At 41.5% G+C, this 19447-nt stretch overlaps 1 protein-coding gene across 2 annotated transcripts in view; it reads right to left on the bottom strand.

The window, feature by feature from the left end:
* The window catches only part of PDE7B (phosphodiesterase 7B), a 277514-nt gene that overhangs the window by 46955 nt on the left and 211112 nt on the right, over positions 1-19447 (bottom strand). The window contains exons 3-4 of one of the 2 annotated variants that reach the window (XM_077811766.1): positions 6095-6178; positions 4625-4649 (exon numbers count right to left, since the gene is read on the bottom strand). In XM_077811766.1, coding sequence (XP_077667892.1) covers positions 4625-4649; positions 6095-6178 — 109 coding nt within the window. The remainder of the gene's footprint in view (positions 1-4624; positions 4650-6094; positions 6179-19447) is intronic. The other variant, XM_077811765.1, reaches the window with a different exon arrangement.

Here is a 19447-nt window from a genome sequence, read left to right as displayed (position 1 = left end):
CCAGCTACAGTTCAAGAAAAGCATAAGGCTATATACATTTGTGAGGGCAGAAATTACAAGAGGAACTGTGACGTTGTCTAATTAAAATTTAACCATGCAAATCATTATTGCTACCACTGTTATATAATTGCAACAAATCTTATACAAAGTGTAATGCGTGGCCAGAAAGGGTTAAACAGTTTGCAGGCTAACTAACCCAAAGCCCACCTTTAAAGACATGTTAGAAAGTATGTGAATAGTAATTAGGGCCATTCGATGCTAGATTGGCTAGAACTTTGAAATGCAAACCTGTATTGGTAGAAAATTAAAGGTAATACTAATTGTATGGGTTTAATTATAGTTGGTTAAATGTTCACCATGTAAGCAGACAGTTCCTGTTTGTCACTATAGCTGATGATTCAGAGATCAAAAGGGAATATTAACATTTAGATTAATCTTAGGTGCAATAATGTCATTGTCTATGTGTCTCTCTAAAGTTTGTGATGAACTGCTTCATGGATAAATTACCTTATGTTAATCCATGTAGTTAATTACGGGTGAAGTTTAAGAAACAGAAGGTTACATCGAAAGCCTATTGTTCACCCAGGACTGTACGGTCAAGTGGCTGCTAGAAAACTGTAAAAAAGACCCTTGGGTCCTGATCCTTTTTTATCTCAGATCTGCCTGAGGTTTCATGCAGAGGAAGCCAAAGCCATAAGGACTGAGTCCAGTTCTGACTGGACTACCCTGAAATATAAACATTGGACTATAACCTATGAACTATTGCTGAAATAACTCTTTGCAACTACAAAGGTCACCCTCTCTGCTATGAATCTGAATCTCAAGACTGTATTCATGTCTGTATGTACAGTTATCTTTTAACCAATGCTCTCTATCTTTTCTTTTTCAATAGATTTTAGTTTAGTTAATAAGAATTGGCTGTAAGCAGGTATTTGGGTAAGATCTGGAATATTCATTAACGTGGGAAGTAATGTGTCTGATCCTTTGGGATTGGTAGAACTTTTTTATATGATGAATAAGATTTTCAGTGATCCTCATCATACCTGAATTGGGTGTCTGGGTGGAAGCCTGAGGCTGGGTTATTTTAAAAGGAACTATGTTGTTGGCTTCTGGGTAACCGGTGAGGTATTATAGAGGCTGTTTTGTGCTGGCCTGGTAAATCTAAATATTGGAATATCCACCAGTGTTGGGGATTGTCTGCCCCATTCTTTGCAGTTCACCCTAGTTGAGTGACCTCAGTTGGCTCCCCTGGGACTCTGGTCACAGGAACACTAAAGCCTTACCTCTCCGCCAGCTGGGCGCGCGAGAGAAAATTTGCATGCACAATCCTGGCCCCAAGTTACACACACCAAATGTCTCTCTGATATAGCGGGACACGGGAAGAATGTTTAGACATCATCACAGACATCAGCTCACAACAGGAAGCTAACTGTAATCCAGTTGGTTTGAGTTCTACCCTATCAGATCTGTTTTCAGAATCGATGCAATTTCTTTTTCCAGCAGGATTTTACTACACCTTTAACCATACATTAACTTTGGTGCCAGAATCCAAAGAAGCCAAAAGACACAGACAGCCTTGATGCTAACCCATGCTGGCCATGATGGAAAGAAAATCCACCCAAGTGACTAATCTATAAACATAAAGGCTATATTTGAGTAATATTGTCTTATGTTAAATAGCAGTGTCCTGAAATATTTGTTTTAAGAATGTACACATCTTTTTTTAATAATAAACTTTAATTTTTCTCTCTCTCTTCTTTTGTGAGATGGGGGTGTAATATTATTTAGGGTTGCTAGATGGTGCTGTGTAGCTCGAGTTTAAGTTTTGTTTATCTGAATTTGTAGAAGTTAGATCATGGAGAAAGGATTGTGATAATGTGTCTTTCTGGTTATTGAATATATTTCTAGTAAAGTCTGTTCTGCCTTAATCTCTCACTTAGTGCAAGTATTACTTTAGATGTAGCGCTGCTGCCTATTGGTTATACCTACATAAGAAAACATTTCTTGGTGCCAAATCCTTTCAACAGTATTAATCCTGGCACTTTATGTAGTAGTATCACAAGATTATTCTGTTTACACTGCTTGTTCCCCTTTAAGAGGAAGTTCTTTTAACCAATGTTCCCGCTGTACTTATAGTATATGTTAAATACACAGGCTCCATTTAGTGAGCATGGGTGAGGCCAAAATAAAAGCTTATGTACATCCCAGGCACAGATGCGTGCACAGCGAGTGAGACAGGCTCAGTGCACTCTTCATTTGCAACATCAGTGGTCTAGTGTTGAGATTTCACCTTATTTTGGATTTAAACGTTAAAAAATTATCGTCAGTCCCTTAGACTATAACAGTGAATACGCAAAAATCTGATTTTGGTTCCCTCCATATTTTCAAGACTGCTACCTTTTCCCATTCACGGAGGTCAAACAGAGATTTTTTTTTCAGTCTAAAATAGATCTACACTACAAACAAACAAAAAAGTGTGTGCTTAACTCAGGTTAACTAACCTGCTTTAGCTGTCTCGGGTTAAAGCAGCAGTGAAGACATGGCAATTCAGGCCCGTACCAGCTCAAGTTAGGGTCCATATGGGAACATGGCGATGAACTCAAGCTGCAAACCCGAGTTAAAAAACTGAGTTGCCATGTCTTCACTGCTATTTTAACCCGAGACAGCGAATGCGGTTAGCTAATCTGAGTTAAGACCACACCTTTGCAGTGTAGACATACCCAATAACTAATTTGAGATTAAAGAGAAACAACAAAGAAAGAACAAGTTAAAGTCGCCATGAGAGAGAACACCCTGACTTGCTCTGTAACATTTAGCATCTGAAATGAAACAAAAATGACTGCTGCTATATAACCTAGCAGGGCAACTCCTCTGAATTTGAAGATGCAACATACAGAAAGACACCTCTTTTTTTAAAATTACATAGGGTAGCCACATGTGCTAGAAAAGTCAAGCTGAGCTCCTTATTCCTTGAGCCATCGCAGCAATGCTGTTCTCTGTGGTGCCCCCCTCCCTTGGTGCATGCTGGACCTTCCTAGACTGGAAGAGTGAATCATCAGGATTTAGTTGAAGGACCCCCACCCTGGCAAGAAAACCTACCTTCAACAGAAAAGTTCAAAAAGACAATTTGAAAAGGTTTTTTTTTTTTTTTGGGGGGGGGGAAGGCAGGAGAGTTTCATGGGACTACTAAATAAAGAAATAAAATTGAAAACAAAAATGAAATACTTCAGGCAGAGTCAAATGTGAACGTTTATTCACTTCTGTCACTGCATGAATGAAAGCTGGGACAATGGAATTTGCTCAGCAGCTGGTGTTCTTGTAAACTGGTTTATAACCAAGGCCAGGTGAACTGGGTCTGATTAAACAAGTTTCAGCTGAGAATTCTGAGAAATAAGTTTGGGGCTCTGTGACGTTATTGACATAATCTGGGACTGTATAGATCATTGTTGCAATCAAGGTCCTGTAGTGGCACCAAATCTTATATAAAGGGGGTCAAATGAGGTGTCTAAGACAAGGTTATGGTTTGCTGATTATGATTATGCTGTCTATATGTGTGTATCATTTTGTAGTTGAAGTTATGAATATTGGCTCTATACTGTCTGTATTTCAAATTTATGCTATGCTTCTGGGTGACACCCCAGACAAGTTGGTGTCAGCTCTGCCTAGCCTGCTTGATGGCCCATTAAGGACCATCAGTTATACAACTGACCCATTGAGAGAAGGCAGACACGCCTTGCGCCTCAGCAAGGCATGCAGGGACATGCCTATGGACAGAACTCTGAGGTTTTTCCAGGCCATGTGATGGACAGCTTCTCTTTGGGACAAAGAAAGAAAGATCACATGGCAAGAGAATGTAAAAAAGCTGCTGCAGGTCCTCCATCTGGTCTTCAGTCCAGCTTCTTACCTCTGGAGGGACTTTGCTACACTGAAGCTCTGAACAAAGGACTGAATGACCCACCCCAGCTGTGGATGTACTCCAGAGACTTGATTTGAACCTGCAGTTTATTCTATCACTGCTACAAGCCTGAACCAAGAACTTTACCATTACTGTATGTAATTGATCCCATTTAACCAATTCTAGCTCTCATCTATATTTCTTTCCTTTTATGAATAAACCTTTAGATTTTAGATTCTAAAGGATTGGCAACAGTGTGATTTGTGGGTAAGATCTGATTTGTATATTTACCTGGATCTGGGGCTTGATCCTTTGGGATCGAGAGAACCTTTTTTCTTTTACTGGGGTACTAGTTTTCATAACCATTTATCCCCATAATGAGTGGCACTGGTGGAGATACTAGGAAACTGGAGTTTCTAAGAGAATTGCTTGTGTTACTTGTGGTTAGCCAGTGCAGCGAGACCAAAGTCTGCTCTGTTTGGCTGATTTGGTTTGCCTTAGAGGTGGAAAAACCCCAGCCTTGGGCTGTAACTGCCCTGCTTTAAGCAATTTGTCCTGAAATGGCACTCTCAGTTGGGTCCCGCCAGAACCAGCATCGTTACAGACTCTTGAACATACTTTTCAAAAAAATGTAAGTACCTCTCCCTCCCTCCCAAGTGCCCTTTTGTACCCCTATTTTTTGCTCTTCCTTGCCTTGTGAGTACAGCTAAGTTTCTTACTCATTCCTACAGCTGGATTTCTAACTCTGTCTGTTCTTTCCCAGTACTTTGCTACTCCCCAGACCTGATTCAAGTTCTCTTCCACTACAGAGCCCATCTCTTTAATGATATTGCAAGGGTCTCATATCCTCTGGTTGGTCTGGGCAACTTTCTGGATTTGTCTCATCTCCTATGTCTCCCTAGCTCAGAGTTACACCCAACATTCTGATGGACTTCTGACCTCAGCACTACCCTAGTCTACAAGATTTGGCAGCAGTTGGTCTGAGCTAACCGTGGAGGCAGCAGAAAATAGATAATGATTCCAAAACTAAAATCTTTACCAGACTGTAGCAGCATTGCCAGCTTCCATAAGTGCCAGCACATCAGAGGTCTGAGTTTTCCCCTCTTCCTACTTCCCTTCTTCTCTTCCTGAACTTGTTCCAGGCCCACCTATTTTCAGCCCTCCCATTCCTCAGATCCTAGGAGTTCTGGGAAGCAGTTAAGCAAACAGGGTTTAAAGTTTAGTTTTGATAAGTGCTTTTTAATGAAAAATGTAATCACCAGAGGATTAAAACTTAAATCACTAAGCCACTGTTGGAGATCGAGTCTATTCTGATGAAGGCTGTTAACAAGTGTTGTTTCAAAAGGTAAAATTCAAATGACCTGTGCTATACATAAGATTTATGCCAAGCCCTGCTTGTGTCTGAATGTCAGAGTCGTGTTGTATTCTGTTTGAATACAAAGACCAAAGAACTGTGAGTGAAGTTTGTATCTTTATTCATCTTTGCACACTGGGTAACTGGGGTGAAATAACTGGGCATTTCCCAGGAATATCTCTAAAGGAGAGAAGACAGAAAAAGCCCTCTTGTAGTTTGGATAAATGGAGAGAGGTCAGGTGAAAAAGAACAGGGGCTTTTTTTAGCTGTGTCCTTCATTATTCACAACAACGCTAGATTAATAACTTTAATAAAAATGAGGTTATAGCTATTTTTTGACAGATACTCACTTGATCTAAAATCCAAGTCAATGGGAAGACTCCATTGGGTTTTGCACTGGGCTCTGACTGTTCGCAAAATTAATGTCACTGTAACCCACTGCTCAGTGTATGTTATGCTTCCCCAAAACCAGAAAGGGTGAGAGGCTGTTAAAGCTCTCAGATGGTCAGTCTGGATCTTTAGGTGCTTTTAACTCTGGAAGTCCCCAGTTCAATCCCTGGGGTTGGCCACGATGGCAGCTGTCACACCACTATTAAAGTGCGAATTTATCTGACCAACGGTAAGCAGTATGGACAGTGGTCATTAGTCAAAACATTTCATGCTCAAAGTGGGTGGGAACAACAGTATTATGGCACATTCCCCATTGAGCGAACGAGGAAAGCCGGTCATTGAATGTGGTGCAATGATCCTTGGGTCATAGACTTTTAATAACTATTTTGGTTTTTAAATTTCCTTTACAAATCCATTCCCAGTGGGAATTTAGTTGAGGGAGGGGTTGCACTTACTGTTGAGAAGACGGAAGTCTATGAACGGATAGGAACCACGGCGCTCAGAGAGAACCCCTGTCTGACCTCTCACCCGTGCATCTCCTGCAAAACACAACCCCCCACAGATGTTAGAAGGGGTGTCCACCCTTTTGTCTTGTGTAATATTAGCCAACCAAATTGATAGCATCACAATCCTCTGTCAGGAAAGCCACGCTTCAAATACCATTTCACATGGCTTCCTCGTAGAGCTAGGTAGTGCAGTACAACTCAATCCTCTGATATGATTGGAATATAGCAGAAAAGATGTAGCCATCCTACTGAACAGCTGCTTATCCAGTGAATAGACTCACATCACTTTAGGAGCATTGCAGAAATCTAGTTTCTTATCCCAGCTATACGAATAGGCTTATAATTGTTATTTCACTGCTGACAGGGTGCTCAGTGTTGTACATGACTCATAGAACAGAGTATGCTGCCTGTTTAGACTGTAAAGTCTTTATACACAGACACAGGGAGACAGATGCTGCCACCTTTACCAGGATTACCAACCCCCTATGTTCAAAAATCATTCATCAGCCCTCCAAATATAATGAAACTGGTTTAAAAATCATGATATTAAAAAAATGATTCTTTTCCTTTCCCTTTGTGTTTTTGAGCCTTTAGGGTGCACTCAGGTGATGTTTTCAAGCTTTTCTCTGCAACAATGAAAGTTCGAAATGTTCATTTAAAAAAAGTAAGCTGTCATTCTCAAAAAAAAAAAAAATAGAATGACTCCAGGAGCTGAGGCTTTAAGAAAAAAATCTAAATACCATCAGGTTTGGAATAAGATAGTGAGACTAGGCAACACTGCTTTATTCACATTGACAAGTAACTTATTATTTCCTCAAGCTGCACCACTGAAATTAATGAGACTACTTGAAAAGTAAAGTACCAGTAAGGTTAGGTAGGAGTGGCCAAATCTGTCCTGGAATTGGGAGTTGGACATAGCTAAATTCCGAGCAGTCTCCCTCTGAGTTTTTTAGTTTTCTATGAAGATTACTGAGGGCTATCAGGTAACTCTAAAAAGAATTGGCCTGCCTGCTCCTAAAGTAACTGTACTAACATATAACATTTTTTAAAAATCTCTGATTGTGAAAACACGTAGTCTTTTCGATACCTGTTAATTAAGTACAAGTGCATTCAGTGGAAGTGCTGAGGAATGGCGAGAAGTCTATCAAGAAGCCAGGTGTAGGTAGCAGACATACATCCCAGCAAAAAATGTTTAATTCCCTGGGGATAAGCATTGTTTATTGCAAACTGCCAGGTTGTGGTGGTGGTGGTTTGTTTTTAACTCTTTGTCAGGCCTATCATCAATTCACTGCACCTCTACATCTAACAGCACCTGCTGAGCTAGTGATCAAATTGTGTATAGTGATGGGTCTACCTGCTGGAGATTTTGAGCATGCAGCCGTTGGAGGGGAATGGATGGGTCTGTGTGAGTCCAAATTTCATATTGCTGCCTGTGCCCCTCCAGTTCTTTAATCAGGAGTGCTAGCAGACCTGAGTTTCACATGGAGGAAGAGCGGTGATGCTGCAAAATGCATTTGCTAGCTCTCTTGTGTAAGCTTCCAGCTATTTGCCTTCAAGCTGAAAATAAAGCTAAGCAATTGTTCTTCAATTAATACAATTAGTTGGGTTTCATTGCAATCACCTTTTTGTAGCGAAAGGAAGGATCCTGTGAAAACAGGACAGGAAATTTTGACAGCTTAGAGTCAGATCACTGTTCCATCTTCATTGTGTTTCAAAGGGAAACAAACAAGGTGAGGGGAAATAAAAAGAGTTGTTTCTCTTTTATTTTTTGAGGCTGAAGACATAAGCTAGCACACAGGAATGTTCACTGTTACAAACAGAAAAAGCTGCATCTTTGTCAGACCCAAAGTCTGGCGGCAGCACTGGGCTCTCCAGGGGAGACATTTCCTGAATGAATCTTCTGCCCACTTGGCATCTTACTTTGTCTCTTTTTAATAAAAAAACAAAAAACCTGTGCTAGGTAACAGGAGTGTGTGGCTTATTACATAACTGTTAGTAAGGGTGGAGATGCTGGCAGTGCAGACAACTTACAGCTGCTGCTGGAACATCAGCTGCATGACAAGAACCAAAATCTGGTTGCAGTCATGGTGTCAAGGTCCTTTCAAAGTGGGGAGATGGGACAAGAGAAGAATTAAGCAGCCGTTACTGAGCTGCTGCTGCGAATGCAGTAAATAAGCAGGAGAAACATTCCTTTTCCAAAAAGAAAAGGAGTACTTGTGGCACCTTAGAGACTAACCAATTTATTTGAGCATGAGCTTTCGTGAGCTACAGCTCACTTCATCGGATGCATACCGTGGAAACTGCAGAAGACATTATATACACACAGAGACCATGAAACAATACCTCCTCCCACCCCACTCTCCTGCTGGTAATAGCTTATCTAAAGTGATGATCAAGGTGGGCCATTTCCAGCACAAATCCAGGTTTTCTCACCCTCCGTTGTATTTATTATTTAGTCTATTTAATACACGGCTCCATCTGATACTTCACGGATGACAACAATTCACAGGATGCTAAAAGTGTGCACCCGATGCAGCATTTCTACAATGGTCGTCTGAAGACTTCCAGTCTTTAAAATACTATTTTACTAAAACTTCAGGTTTTGTACTGCAGCCCATCACTATAGCATCTTGGCAGCTTCCCCTCTGCACACTGTTCTCCGCCCTCAAACGAGCACCTCCTGCCAGCTGCCAAACAGCTGTGGCTGATGGGTGCTAAGCACCCCCTATTTTTTTTTCTGGGGGGTGCTTGAGCCCCGGAGCACCCATGGAGTTGGCACCCTATGGTTTGTATTGATGTATTTATTGTTTCTTGCATACTTGGGTTTTATACTCCTTGCTTGCAGTGGTAGCATTATTCATTTTCCCAAAGGACAGCATCCCCTGGATCTCACTCCAGGGAGGCGTCACCTTGGCACCACAAGAAGGAACCCAGGATCCAACCCCTGCAAAAAGAGGGGAGAAGCCACTCCAAGTACCAGAGAGGATGCTTGAACCACACCTTGGGGGAAGGGCTACAATTGCTATCCCCACTTTGTAGCAGGGGAGTGGAGGCAACAGAAATAGTCACTTGCAGAATACTGCACAGCAAATCAGTGTCAGAGTGAGAAAACTAGACCCCATTTCAGTGAGCTATCCACTGGACCACGCTGTCTCCAAGAGGATAGTAAAAAAAAAAAAAAGAATGTCTGTGTCCAAGGACATTAGCAGTAACAATAATCAATTTTTAGTGTTTGTCTTTTTAACAAAAAACATTCAGACTTTGGCTTTTTGGACTTTCAAAGAAAAAACCTGACCCCTCCTGGGGAAAATCCAGTGTTAAAGGAAAAAGCCCTTTTCATAAACAAAGCTTGAATAAAAATGTTCAACTAGCTCTGTTTCTCAGCACAAACTCAGTTATCTGAGCCTCAATTAACCAAAAGATAGTCACATCTCCATACGCCCATGCTTTACCCTCAAAAGTCCCACAGCTGTCCCAAACCTTAACAATGGGCTAGAAATAGTTCACCAGGTTATTCAGCTACTTGAGGCTGCAGTGTATCACAGTACTGGCAACCATTTTCTTTTGTAAGGAATATTTTACTGCTGTTGCCCCTGATGATGGTCACTATATGCACACACAGAGAACATACATTATGGATGTTCATACAATATATGTTTCTATTCTCACACAACTCATAGTCAAAAAGTCAACATTTACCACACAGTGCTATTTAAGCAACTGTTTTGCTCTATATGTCAAGCTGGAAATCTAAGGTAGTCTAGATACCATTGTATGGTAAATGGTGAGCACTTTCTCTGAGAGAATATAAATTCATGTGTGCATGGCTATAAAATACAAAAAGTGTGGAGAGAGGAAAGGAGTGAATGACAACAGGGGTAACTGAGCTGGAAGGCTTGTCCAAGCCCCCTTTTCATATGGAGAAATGGAGGGTTCTGACTTAGGCAACTATCAGCAAGAGCCATCAATACGTCTCAGCCAATAGTTTTTGTGGGTAAAATGAAAGAGCTATACACCTCAATCACTGGCATCACAGGAGCCTAACAGAAAAATATTGAACAAAAGCAGCAGAAGAGCCTTGGGAAAATAGTTCCAAGGACAACACGGGCTTGTATAAAAATATTATACCAATGTGAGCAAACAACAGACAAGAAATCATCCTTGAGAATCTTTGTCTAAAGGAAGTAGCAGATGCGACTCCACCAAATAACCTGCTTCAGTTATGGCACAACCAGGGCTTGAAAAATTTACCAGGGACTTGCTAGCTGGAGAGCTAAGTAGGCCCACTAGCTAGAGATGAATATGAAAGATTGGGAGGTAAGGGAGAGGAAGAGGAGCGACAATGAGGTCCAGAGGCAATGCTCTGGTAAGAACTTGAGTGCTTTCCCTTCCTCAGCCACTAAGAAGAGGGACAGTGTTGGGAGTTGTACTAGGCTACTTCCCCTACACCTGGCTTAGAATCTCCACCTTTTATATCATCCTCTGGCTGGGAAATTTGAGGCTTCACCTTTTGCCAGCTGCTGCAAAGAGCTTGTCTGTCTCTTCCCCCCCACCTGCAGAAACACTTACATATCATAGGAGGGGAGAAGATGTATGGGTGTGTGTCTCTGTTACTCTACCCTTACTTCTGCCTCTCTTTTGGGTGGTCCTTGGTATTTTATAATTCCAGTTCGGGCACCTCTGCTGCAGCTCAGAGCCTGCCCAAGCAGCAGAATTGTGAAACTGACATGATCTTGCATGTTTCACGGCTGCTTACAGAGTTCTGAACAGCAAGTGTGACAGGCCTGAGCCTTATCATTCTGCTGCCACTCAGCAAAGCTATGAACAGTAAAAGAGGCTCTAGAACTCTGCAGACTTAACGCACCTTTGCAGCGGTTTACATTCTGTTCACATGCTGAAGGTTTTTATTGCAACAACAAGGACTAGGAACTTCCTACTGGGTGGGGGGGGAGGGATGGGTTGCAGTCAGATGTATTCTGTGGATTTTATGCCTGCCTCAAAGTACCCACCCTGACCACTGTTGGAGGCAGGATGCTAAACTAGGTGACCTGGCTCAGTATGTGTTCCTAAAAATGTAGAAGTTATTTAGCCTTAGACGATAGGCATTTTGCCACCAGAGTAATGTGGAATCGCTAACGTCACTGCTGTTGTAATCCAGTGGAGCCTGACGGGAGGATGCAAAATTTAGAAACTTTCTCACACATGAATTTAAATCTAGCAAAAATGTTCAGGTCTAAAAAAGTCTAAATGTCAAAAGCTGAAATAATAGTAATAACAACAGTTACACTGCGCTCGTAGCAACGTGTAGTGGGTTGTGTTACCATGGTAACTTTGCAGATAATGTCTTCCTGCCATAGCAAAGAATTCTAAACTGCACCCTTAAGAGAAGCCCATTATTAATTAGTTAAATGCTGCTTCTTGACATCTACTCACTTACCTTTATAAAGCCCACTGATGAAACAAATAATGTGCACAATTTTTTTTTATTTTTTAAAAACGCATAGCACTGTACATTTTTCAAAGTGATGCGCAAACAGTTCACAAACCATTCAGTTTAGGTGGTTAAATATAATTGGCCTTGTGATGATTTGGCAGACCTGTCTATGTACAATTTTTGGATTCTGTTTGATATTATGAACTCTCTATGTTTATAGCCTCATGGTGGTCTTTCCTGTATTATTGCATCATACTCGTGTTAAGGAGTGGGGGACTGGTGCCTAAGTGTCTGTCTCTGAATGGGGTCATCATTAAGGATCATCAGCAACTGAATATGCCTTACCCCACAGTGGTTCTCAAACTGTGGGTTGCGACCCCCAAAGTGGGTCATGACCCCATTTTAATTAGGTTGCCAGGGCCCATGTTAGACCCACTGGGGCCCGGGGCTGAAGCCGAAGCCTGCCCCCCCCGCCTGGGACTGAAGCTGAAGTCCAAGGGCTTGAGCCTGGGGCAGCAGGCCTCTGCTTCCCCTCCCCTCAACCAGAGCTGTGAGGCTCGGGCTCCGGCCCCCTTCTGCCTGGGGTAATGTAGTAATTTTTGGTGCAATGAAGTTTGAGAACTGTGGAACAGTGGAGTGGCTGCAACGCAGGTAAAGTCAGTTCGCTGCAGAGGTGTAGACAATAGCAAAAACAGAGGAGGAGGCATAAAGAACCAGATTGTTTATGGTGGCTTTTAAAAAACACAGAGCCAAGGAGGGGGGGTGTGTGTAAAAAAAAAAAAAAAAGGAAGGAAGTTTGGGACAGGAGTGAGAGGAGACTCCATGAGCTGGAGAAGGGAGGTCCTGGAGAGGGGACCTGGAATCCTGACAGGAGACTGACCAAATCCCAAAAGAATACTCAAGAGTGGTGGTGAAACTAAGACAGGGAATTACATACAGATATTTCATATTTTGCATGGAGCTGTATATCTCTTGCACTGTCTAAAGAGTGATGGGTTTAGCAATCCCTCTGCAAGGTCTGTGTCTTACGTGTTTCAACTATCATACATCCCTGAAAGGTTAAACTATAAACCAAAGTACCCATAATGTTGGAGCTCTAGGGAGGATGTGCTTAAACTACTTAGGAGCTTTGTGGGGTTTAGGGCAGCTGGGCTGCAGGGTCCCATTCCCTAGGAATTGTACCAGATGACAGTCTATGTTCAGGAAGTATGCTTGAATCCAAAGAAAGAGACAGTGTCTGGAACCCACTCAGACCCAGGGGAGCTTAAAAGCACACTGATCCAGCATGTGGGTCCAAATACAGCAGCCCGATAAACACCCAACAAGGGAGAGCTATACCGGGCCTGTGGAACCCCCAGTTTGCATATGGAGAAGTATGTGATTTGTCTAAGACCACATCGTGTATCAGTGGCAGAACCACAGAGTAGAAATTAGGAGTTCTGGATTCTGACCTTATTCTCAGTGCATTTGGCTTCACTGCTTCTCTTACGAGCGCATAAAAGATTCATAGATTCCAAGGTCATATGGGATCACTGCGAACATCTAGTCCAGGGATTCTCATACTTTTTTTTGCTGCGACCTTTTTTGAAAATATTTCAGGCTGTGACGACCCCCCTCAAAAAGCGACCCCCCATATGATGCCACCCTTACTTCTGTGCTGCTGCTGGCATCGGTGCGGCCTTCAGAGCTGGCACCCAGCCAGCAGCTGCCACTCTCATGATCCTCCCCTTTACAATAGTCTTGTTACCCCCTTTTGGGTTGGGATCCCCAGTTTGAGAAATGCTGAATTCTAGTCTGACTTCTTGTGTGACACAGAGAACAGAACTTTCCCAAAATGATTCCTAGTGCATATCTTTTAGAGAAACATCCAATCTTGATTTAAAAATTGTCAGTGATGGAAAATCTACCATGACCCTTGGTAAATTGTTCCAGTGGTTAAAACCATCACCCACATTTATATTAGGACTCAAAAATTATCAGAACTATAACTTCTTATCTTAACTGGCAATTGTCATTCATTCTGCTAATGGGTCAACCTGTACAGCTTCAGTTCAATTAAGAATCTGAGCATCTGAACCTTTATGTAAATCACCCAAAACTCTTGGGCCTGATTCTACTCTCACATGGGATTATAAGGTTTCAGAGTAACAGCCGTGTTAGTCTGTATTCGCAAAAAGAAAAGGAGTACTTGTGGCACCTTAGCGACTAACCAATTTATTTGAGCATAAGCTTTTGTGAGCTACAGCTCACTTCATCGGATGCATACTGTGGAAAGTGTAGAAGATCTTTTTATATACACACAAAGCATGAAAAAATACCTCCTCCCACCCCACTCTCCTGCTGGTAATAGCTTATCTAAAGTGATCACTCTCCTTACAATGTGTATGATAATCAAGTTGGGCCATTTCCAGCACAAATCCAGGTTTTCTCACCCCCCCCCCCCCCACACAAACCCACTCTCCTGCTGGTAATAGCTTATCTAAAGTGACCACTCTCCTTACAATGTGTATGATAATCAAGGTGGGCCATTTCCAGCACAAATCCAGGGTTTAACAAGAACGTCTGGGGAGGGGGGAGGGGGGTAGGAAAAAACAAGGGGAAATAAAGGTGGGTAATAAAGTATGCTAATAAACGATGGTCACATAAACACCAACCTATACCGGAAACCTACTGACCGCTATTCCTACCTACATGCCTCCAGCTTCCACCCTGACCACACCACACGATCCATCGTCTACAGCCAAGCTCTGCGATACAACCGCATTTGCTCCAACCCCTCAGACAGAGACAAACACCTACAAGATCTCCATCAAGCACTCTTACAACTACAGTACCCACCTGTGGAAGTGAAGAAACAGATCGATAGAGCCAGAAGAGTTCCCAGAAGTCACCTACTACAGGACAGGCCTAACAAAGAAAATAACAGAACGCCACTAGCTGTCACCTTCAGCCCCCAACTAAAACCCCTCCAACGCATTATTAAGGATCTGCAACCTATCCTGAAGGATGACCCAACACTCTCACAAATCTTGGGAGACAGGCCAGTCCTTGCCTACAGACAGCCCCCCCAACCTGAAGCAAATACTCACCAGCAATCACATACCACACAACAGAACCACTAATCCAGGAACCCATCCTTGCAACAAAGCCCGTTGCCAACTGTGCTCACATATCTATTCAGGAGACACCATCACAGGGCCTAATAACATCAGCCACACTATCAGAGGCTCGTTCACCTGCACATCCACCAATGTGATATATGCCATCATGTGCCAGCAATGCCCCTCTGCCATGTACATTGGTCAAACTGGACAGTCTCTACGTAAAAGAATAAATGGACACAAATCAGATGTCAAGAATTATAACATTCATAAACCAGTTGGAGAACACTTCAATCTCTCTGGTCACGCGATTACAGACATGAAAGTTGCTATATTACAACAAAAAAACTTCAAATCCAGACTCCAGCGAGAAACTGTTGAATTGGAATTCATTTGCAAATTGGATACAATTAACTTAGGCTTGAATAGAGACTGGGAGTGGCTAAGTCATTATGCAAGGTAACCTATTTCCCCTTTATTTTTCCTACCCTCCCCCCTCAGACGTTCTTGTTTTTCCTGGATTTGTGGTGGAAATGGCCCACCTTGATTATCATACACATTGTAAGGAGAGTGGTCACTTTAGATAAGCTATTACCAGCAGGAGAGTGGGGTGGGAGGAGGTATTTTTTCATGCTTCCTGTGTATAAAAAGATCTTCTACACTTTCCACAGTATGCATCCGATGAAATGAGCTGTAGCTCACGAAAGCTTATGCTCAAATTAATTGGTTAGTTTCTAAGGTGCCACAAGTACCCCTTTTCTTTATGGGATTATAAATGTCCGTTGTCTATGGTACCTGGATTTTGTTGTAATTAAAAATGATCAAATCTCCATAAAAATATAATCACGTTTCTTCAACTCCCACTGCTCTTTTTCTTGGCACTGCATAGGACACGCACACAAAAGATTGCCCCCCCAGAGCAGATATTCCTGGCACTAGGGACCTGAAGCACATTATTTTATGGTGCTTCATGAATGAAAAAAAGCAGGAGGCGGAAGCAGCGTTCAAACACTCTACAGCTCTTTACTACTTTTCTCAAGTAACATGTAGAATCCATAGGCAAGGGATCCAAAAGGAGGAGAGCTAACTGGGTAGAACCTGGCAATGCTCCACCTCCTGTTGTAACAATTTCAGTCCCTTCTGCTGATATTCTTGCGAAGGAAGTGCACATTTGGACAGGCTCCCCACAGTTATTTGTAGCTCTATGTGATGATGAAATGATGTTCTTTCATGACACTTCCATATTTCCTGGTTTTGGCTGAGCCATCACTACCTCTTTCAGAGTTCTGGTCCTTCTGCTTATCACAGACAAAATCAAAGCATGTTGACTTACCTCCTTTATATATAAGGTAAATCTACACACTTTGATAGATATCTATAGTAGCTAGTGCTGGTCAAAAATATTAAAAATACATTGAAAGTTACTGAATTTTATTTGTTTACTGAAAACTGGATTTTTGGTAAATGAAAAATGTCTATAACCATTTCAGTGACATTTTCAATAAACGTTTTGATGAGAAATGTCTCAAATTTTTGTGAATAATATTTAGGACTAGTCAGCAGTTTTTCATATTTTTTTAACAAGATTTTTTTTGACCAAAAAAAAAAAAAGTTACGTTCCAAATATTCTGACCAGCTCTAACATTAACCATGCTTTCACTAATGAAGGTAAGGAAGAAATTTTCTCTGTGGCCAGGCTATTCCATAAAGGCCTTGTGTAGAGTTGCTGAAGCAGCTGGTACTGGCCACCGTTGCACAGAGGACACTAGACTAGATCGATCGCTTGTCTTGGCCCACTCTGGGCAATTCCTCTATCCAAACGTGTTTAGAGTATCAGAAACAGGTTCTTTTGGAGGCATGAGTGAAAGTTTTTGTTGTGTCTAGTTTTATCCAAAGAGTTAGTCTAGCCCTACTGCCTGTGCCCCAATAGCCATTGCTAGATATGTTAATAGATATACTCATGACTGATACTCTGGAAATACTTGCTGTTTCAAAGTGCAGCGAAATTGTAGCTTAGCTTCTCTTTTTATTATTTGCTCATACTTGAGAGATGAACATGAGCTGACTCAAAGGGAAATAACTAGTTACAAATTTCACTAATTAGAATAATGTTGATAAACAAATATAATGAGGTACTTGCAGTTGGCAAAGAGTCCCATTTCCCTAGAATTTTGTCCTGCGTTTCCTTTCGGTTGAGATGGCATTCAGAACACTCATATGCCAAGTAGCAGCAGGAACAGCTGCCTTCTGGACAGACTTCCCAAGCAGATGTGTTGGCAACAGTGAGCCCATCAAGTGCTTAAGCGGCTGCCACATGGTCTCTGATTAGCTTGTTCTCTTGAATATCAATTTATTTCTCAGCCTCTTATTCCAGAAACTGCTCAAAACTGATATTTAAAAGCAAGGAACAAACAAGATGTGCATGAAGTGTTAGGCATAGGTCAAGATCTCTCCCAATTGTAACACATGTCCTTCTCACCACACTTTCTTTACTATCATCCCTTACCATGGTATGTCTAATTTAGATCTTGGTTGCACCATCTCAACGCAGTTATGAATAGGGAGAAAGTGTGGGGCCATAGCATCCCAAGGGAAGTGAGCAAGCTGCTCCCCTGTTCCCTTCTCTGTGGGTTAATATTCAGCCCCTAGTGTACATGAAGGGAGCTGGGGGAGGGCAAACGCTTCTTGTCGCTGCCTCATCAACACCATGACCTTGCATGAGAACCAGAGGCAGTTTGGCCTTCAGATTGCAAACTCCTCTGGATAGGACATGCTCATGTTTACATGTCTATTAAGTGCCATGCATGCCTACGGAACTACATAAATAACAGCCAAAAATTCAAATTGGGGGCCTAAAGTTAGGTCTCATAATCCTTAGGCACCTAATCAAAAGTAGCTTTATTTTTCCCCACAATGTGCTCATCACCTACAACTCTCATTGATGTCATATGCTCAACTGCCCTACTGTAAATCACCATGGTATCACAATTAGAGCTAGGCAAAATTTTTCAGCTAAAATGTTTTTCCAGAGAAAAATGCAGATTTGGCGACATTTTTGTGAATTTTTCTTTGTTTTGCAGAATTCTTTTGGCTGGAGGGGCGGGAAGAACCATAAAGAAAAAATTACAAAAACCATTTTTGTTCTGATATTTTCAAAATGTAACGTTTTTATTTTTTGTTTTGGCACTTCCTTCAAATGTATGTTTTAAACAATGAAAATACATTTAAAAACTACTCAAAATGAGACAAAATGTTTCATTTTGAGTTGAATGAAAGGAAAATTTTGTTTGACACAAAATGAAATGTTTTTCAACCTTATGATTTGCTAAAAATTTTGAAAAAATTCATTTTCTGTTCAACTAAAAAAGATTTTTTTACCCTGATATGACCAAGAACCCAAAACTCCAACATTCACCCAGCTGTAATCACAATGAACTTGCTAGAAAGCGTCTTTCCCCCTAGGCACCATACATACACTGACTGAGCGCTGCCTCTGGAGAATGTAATGTGGGTGTCAATATCAAAAAGTGCCCTATGCACGATCATGAACAAAAGAAGGTTGACACTGACAGAAGAACGGGGAAGTGCTTAAAGGAGAGAGAGGCAGGAGTCGGATGAGAGAAGCCAGAGAAGGACAGAGTCAGAGATTCCTTGGAATAGAGGAAGAAGGGTTGGTGCCTTTGGAGCAATGAGACATATGAGAGAAAGTGTGCAGAAATAATGAGTGTCTGCTTGCTACAGAACTGTAAATGGACAGTAGTATGAAACAAACACATTGCTACTGTGATATTTCACCTAACAATTGCAGATAGATGTGAACTAGAGCTCTAGAACGAAACCCCACTGACTGGGAGTTCAAACCCAGATCAGAATTCTGCAATTGAGAAATTCCCATTTCTGGTATTAACTTTGCCAGCACTCATATACTTTGTCAGTGTCAAGAATGCTATTGAAAAGAGAGAGAGAGCGAGAGAGGGAGAGGGAGAGAGATACACGAACACCCCCTAGCCTCCAGGAGAAGAGCAAGAAAGCTTTAAAGGGAAAGCACAATTATTATTGGCAGTTTAAGCCTGAACTTCACCTCCCTCTGCAACTGGGGGCTGATGTTCCCAGACCTCCAGCAATTGCTAAAGTCTTCTAGGAAAAAGAGGCAAGTTAGCATCTGATATTTCTAATATAACAAATAAGCAGAAAAAATAGGAGGGGAGAGAAGAGCAGGGAAAAAACAAACAAACAAAAAACCCCACCCTGAAACTTGCATTTTTATACGTCCTAGAAGAACAATAAAGGATATAAACAATTTTTTTATTTTGTTTTCCATCTACATTTTACCTTTATTATAGCTCCCTACAGCAGCCAAAGAGCTCTGATTTAGATATTCATTAAATAGACCCTTATCTGTATGATCCAATTCCCCAGTTTCCTCTTCAAATAATATTTTGAAGCAGAAAGAGCGAGACTGGATTTCAATCTTTGTTTTTCACAAACCTCTGTAAATTCCAAAAGAGAATAGCTTCAGGACAGGCCTTTTTTCATGTATGTGTGAAGACAGCACATAAAAAAAGCATTTCCTGACTCACTGTACCCTTGTGCAATCCATACCAAGCAGAGAACTTTTTTTTTTTTTTTAACTTTTTTCTTTCAGAATTGCAAGTCATAATAAGGAAAAGCTGTGGGGTTATTGTTTTGAAGAAAAAAGACAAGTTAGCTAGAATAAATCCTCAATAAAGCTTAAAGTTATAAGCAACAACAGCAGTTACTGTTTTT

Source organism: Eretmochelys imbricata, chromosome 3, assembly GCF_965152235.1.
Source record: "Eretmochelys imbricata isolate rEreImb1 chromosome 3, rEreImb1.hap1, whole genome shotgun sequence".
NCBI lineage: Eukaryota > Metazoa > Chordata > Testudines > Cheloniidae > Eretmochelys > Eretmochelys imbricata.
This window is presented reverse-complemented; position numbering and strand designations above follow the sequence as displayed.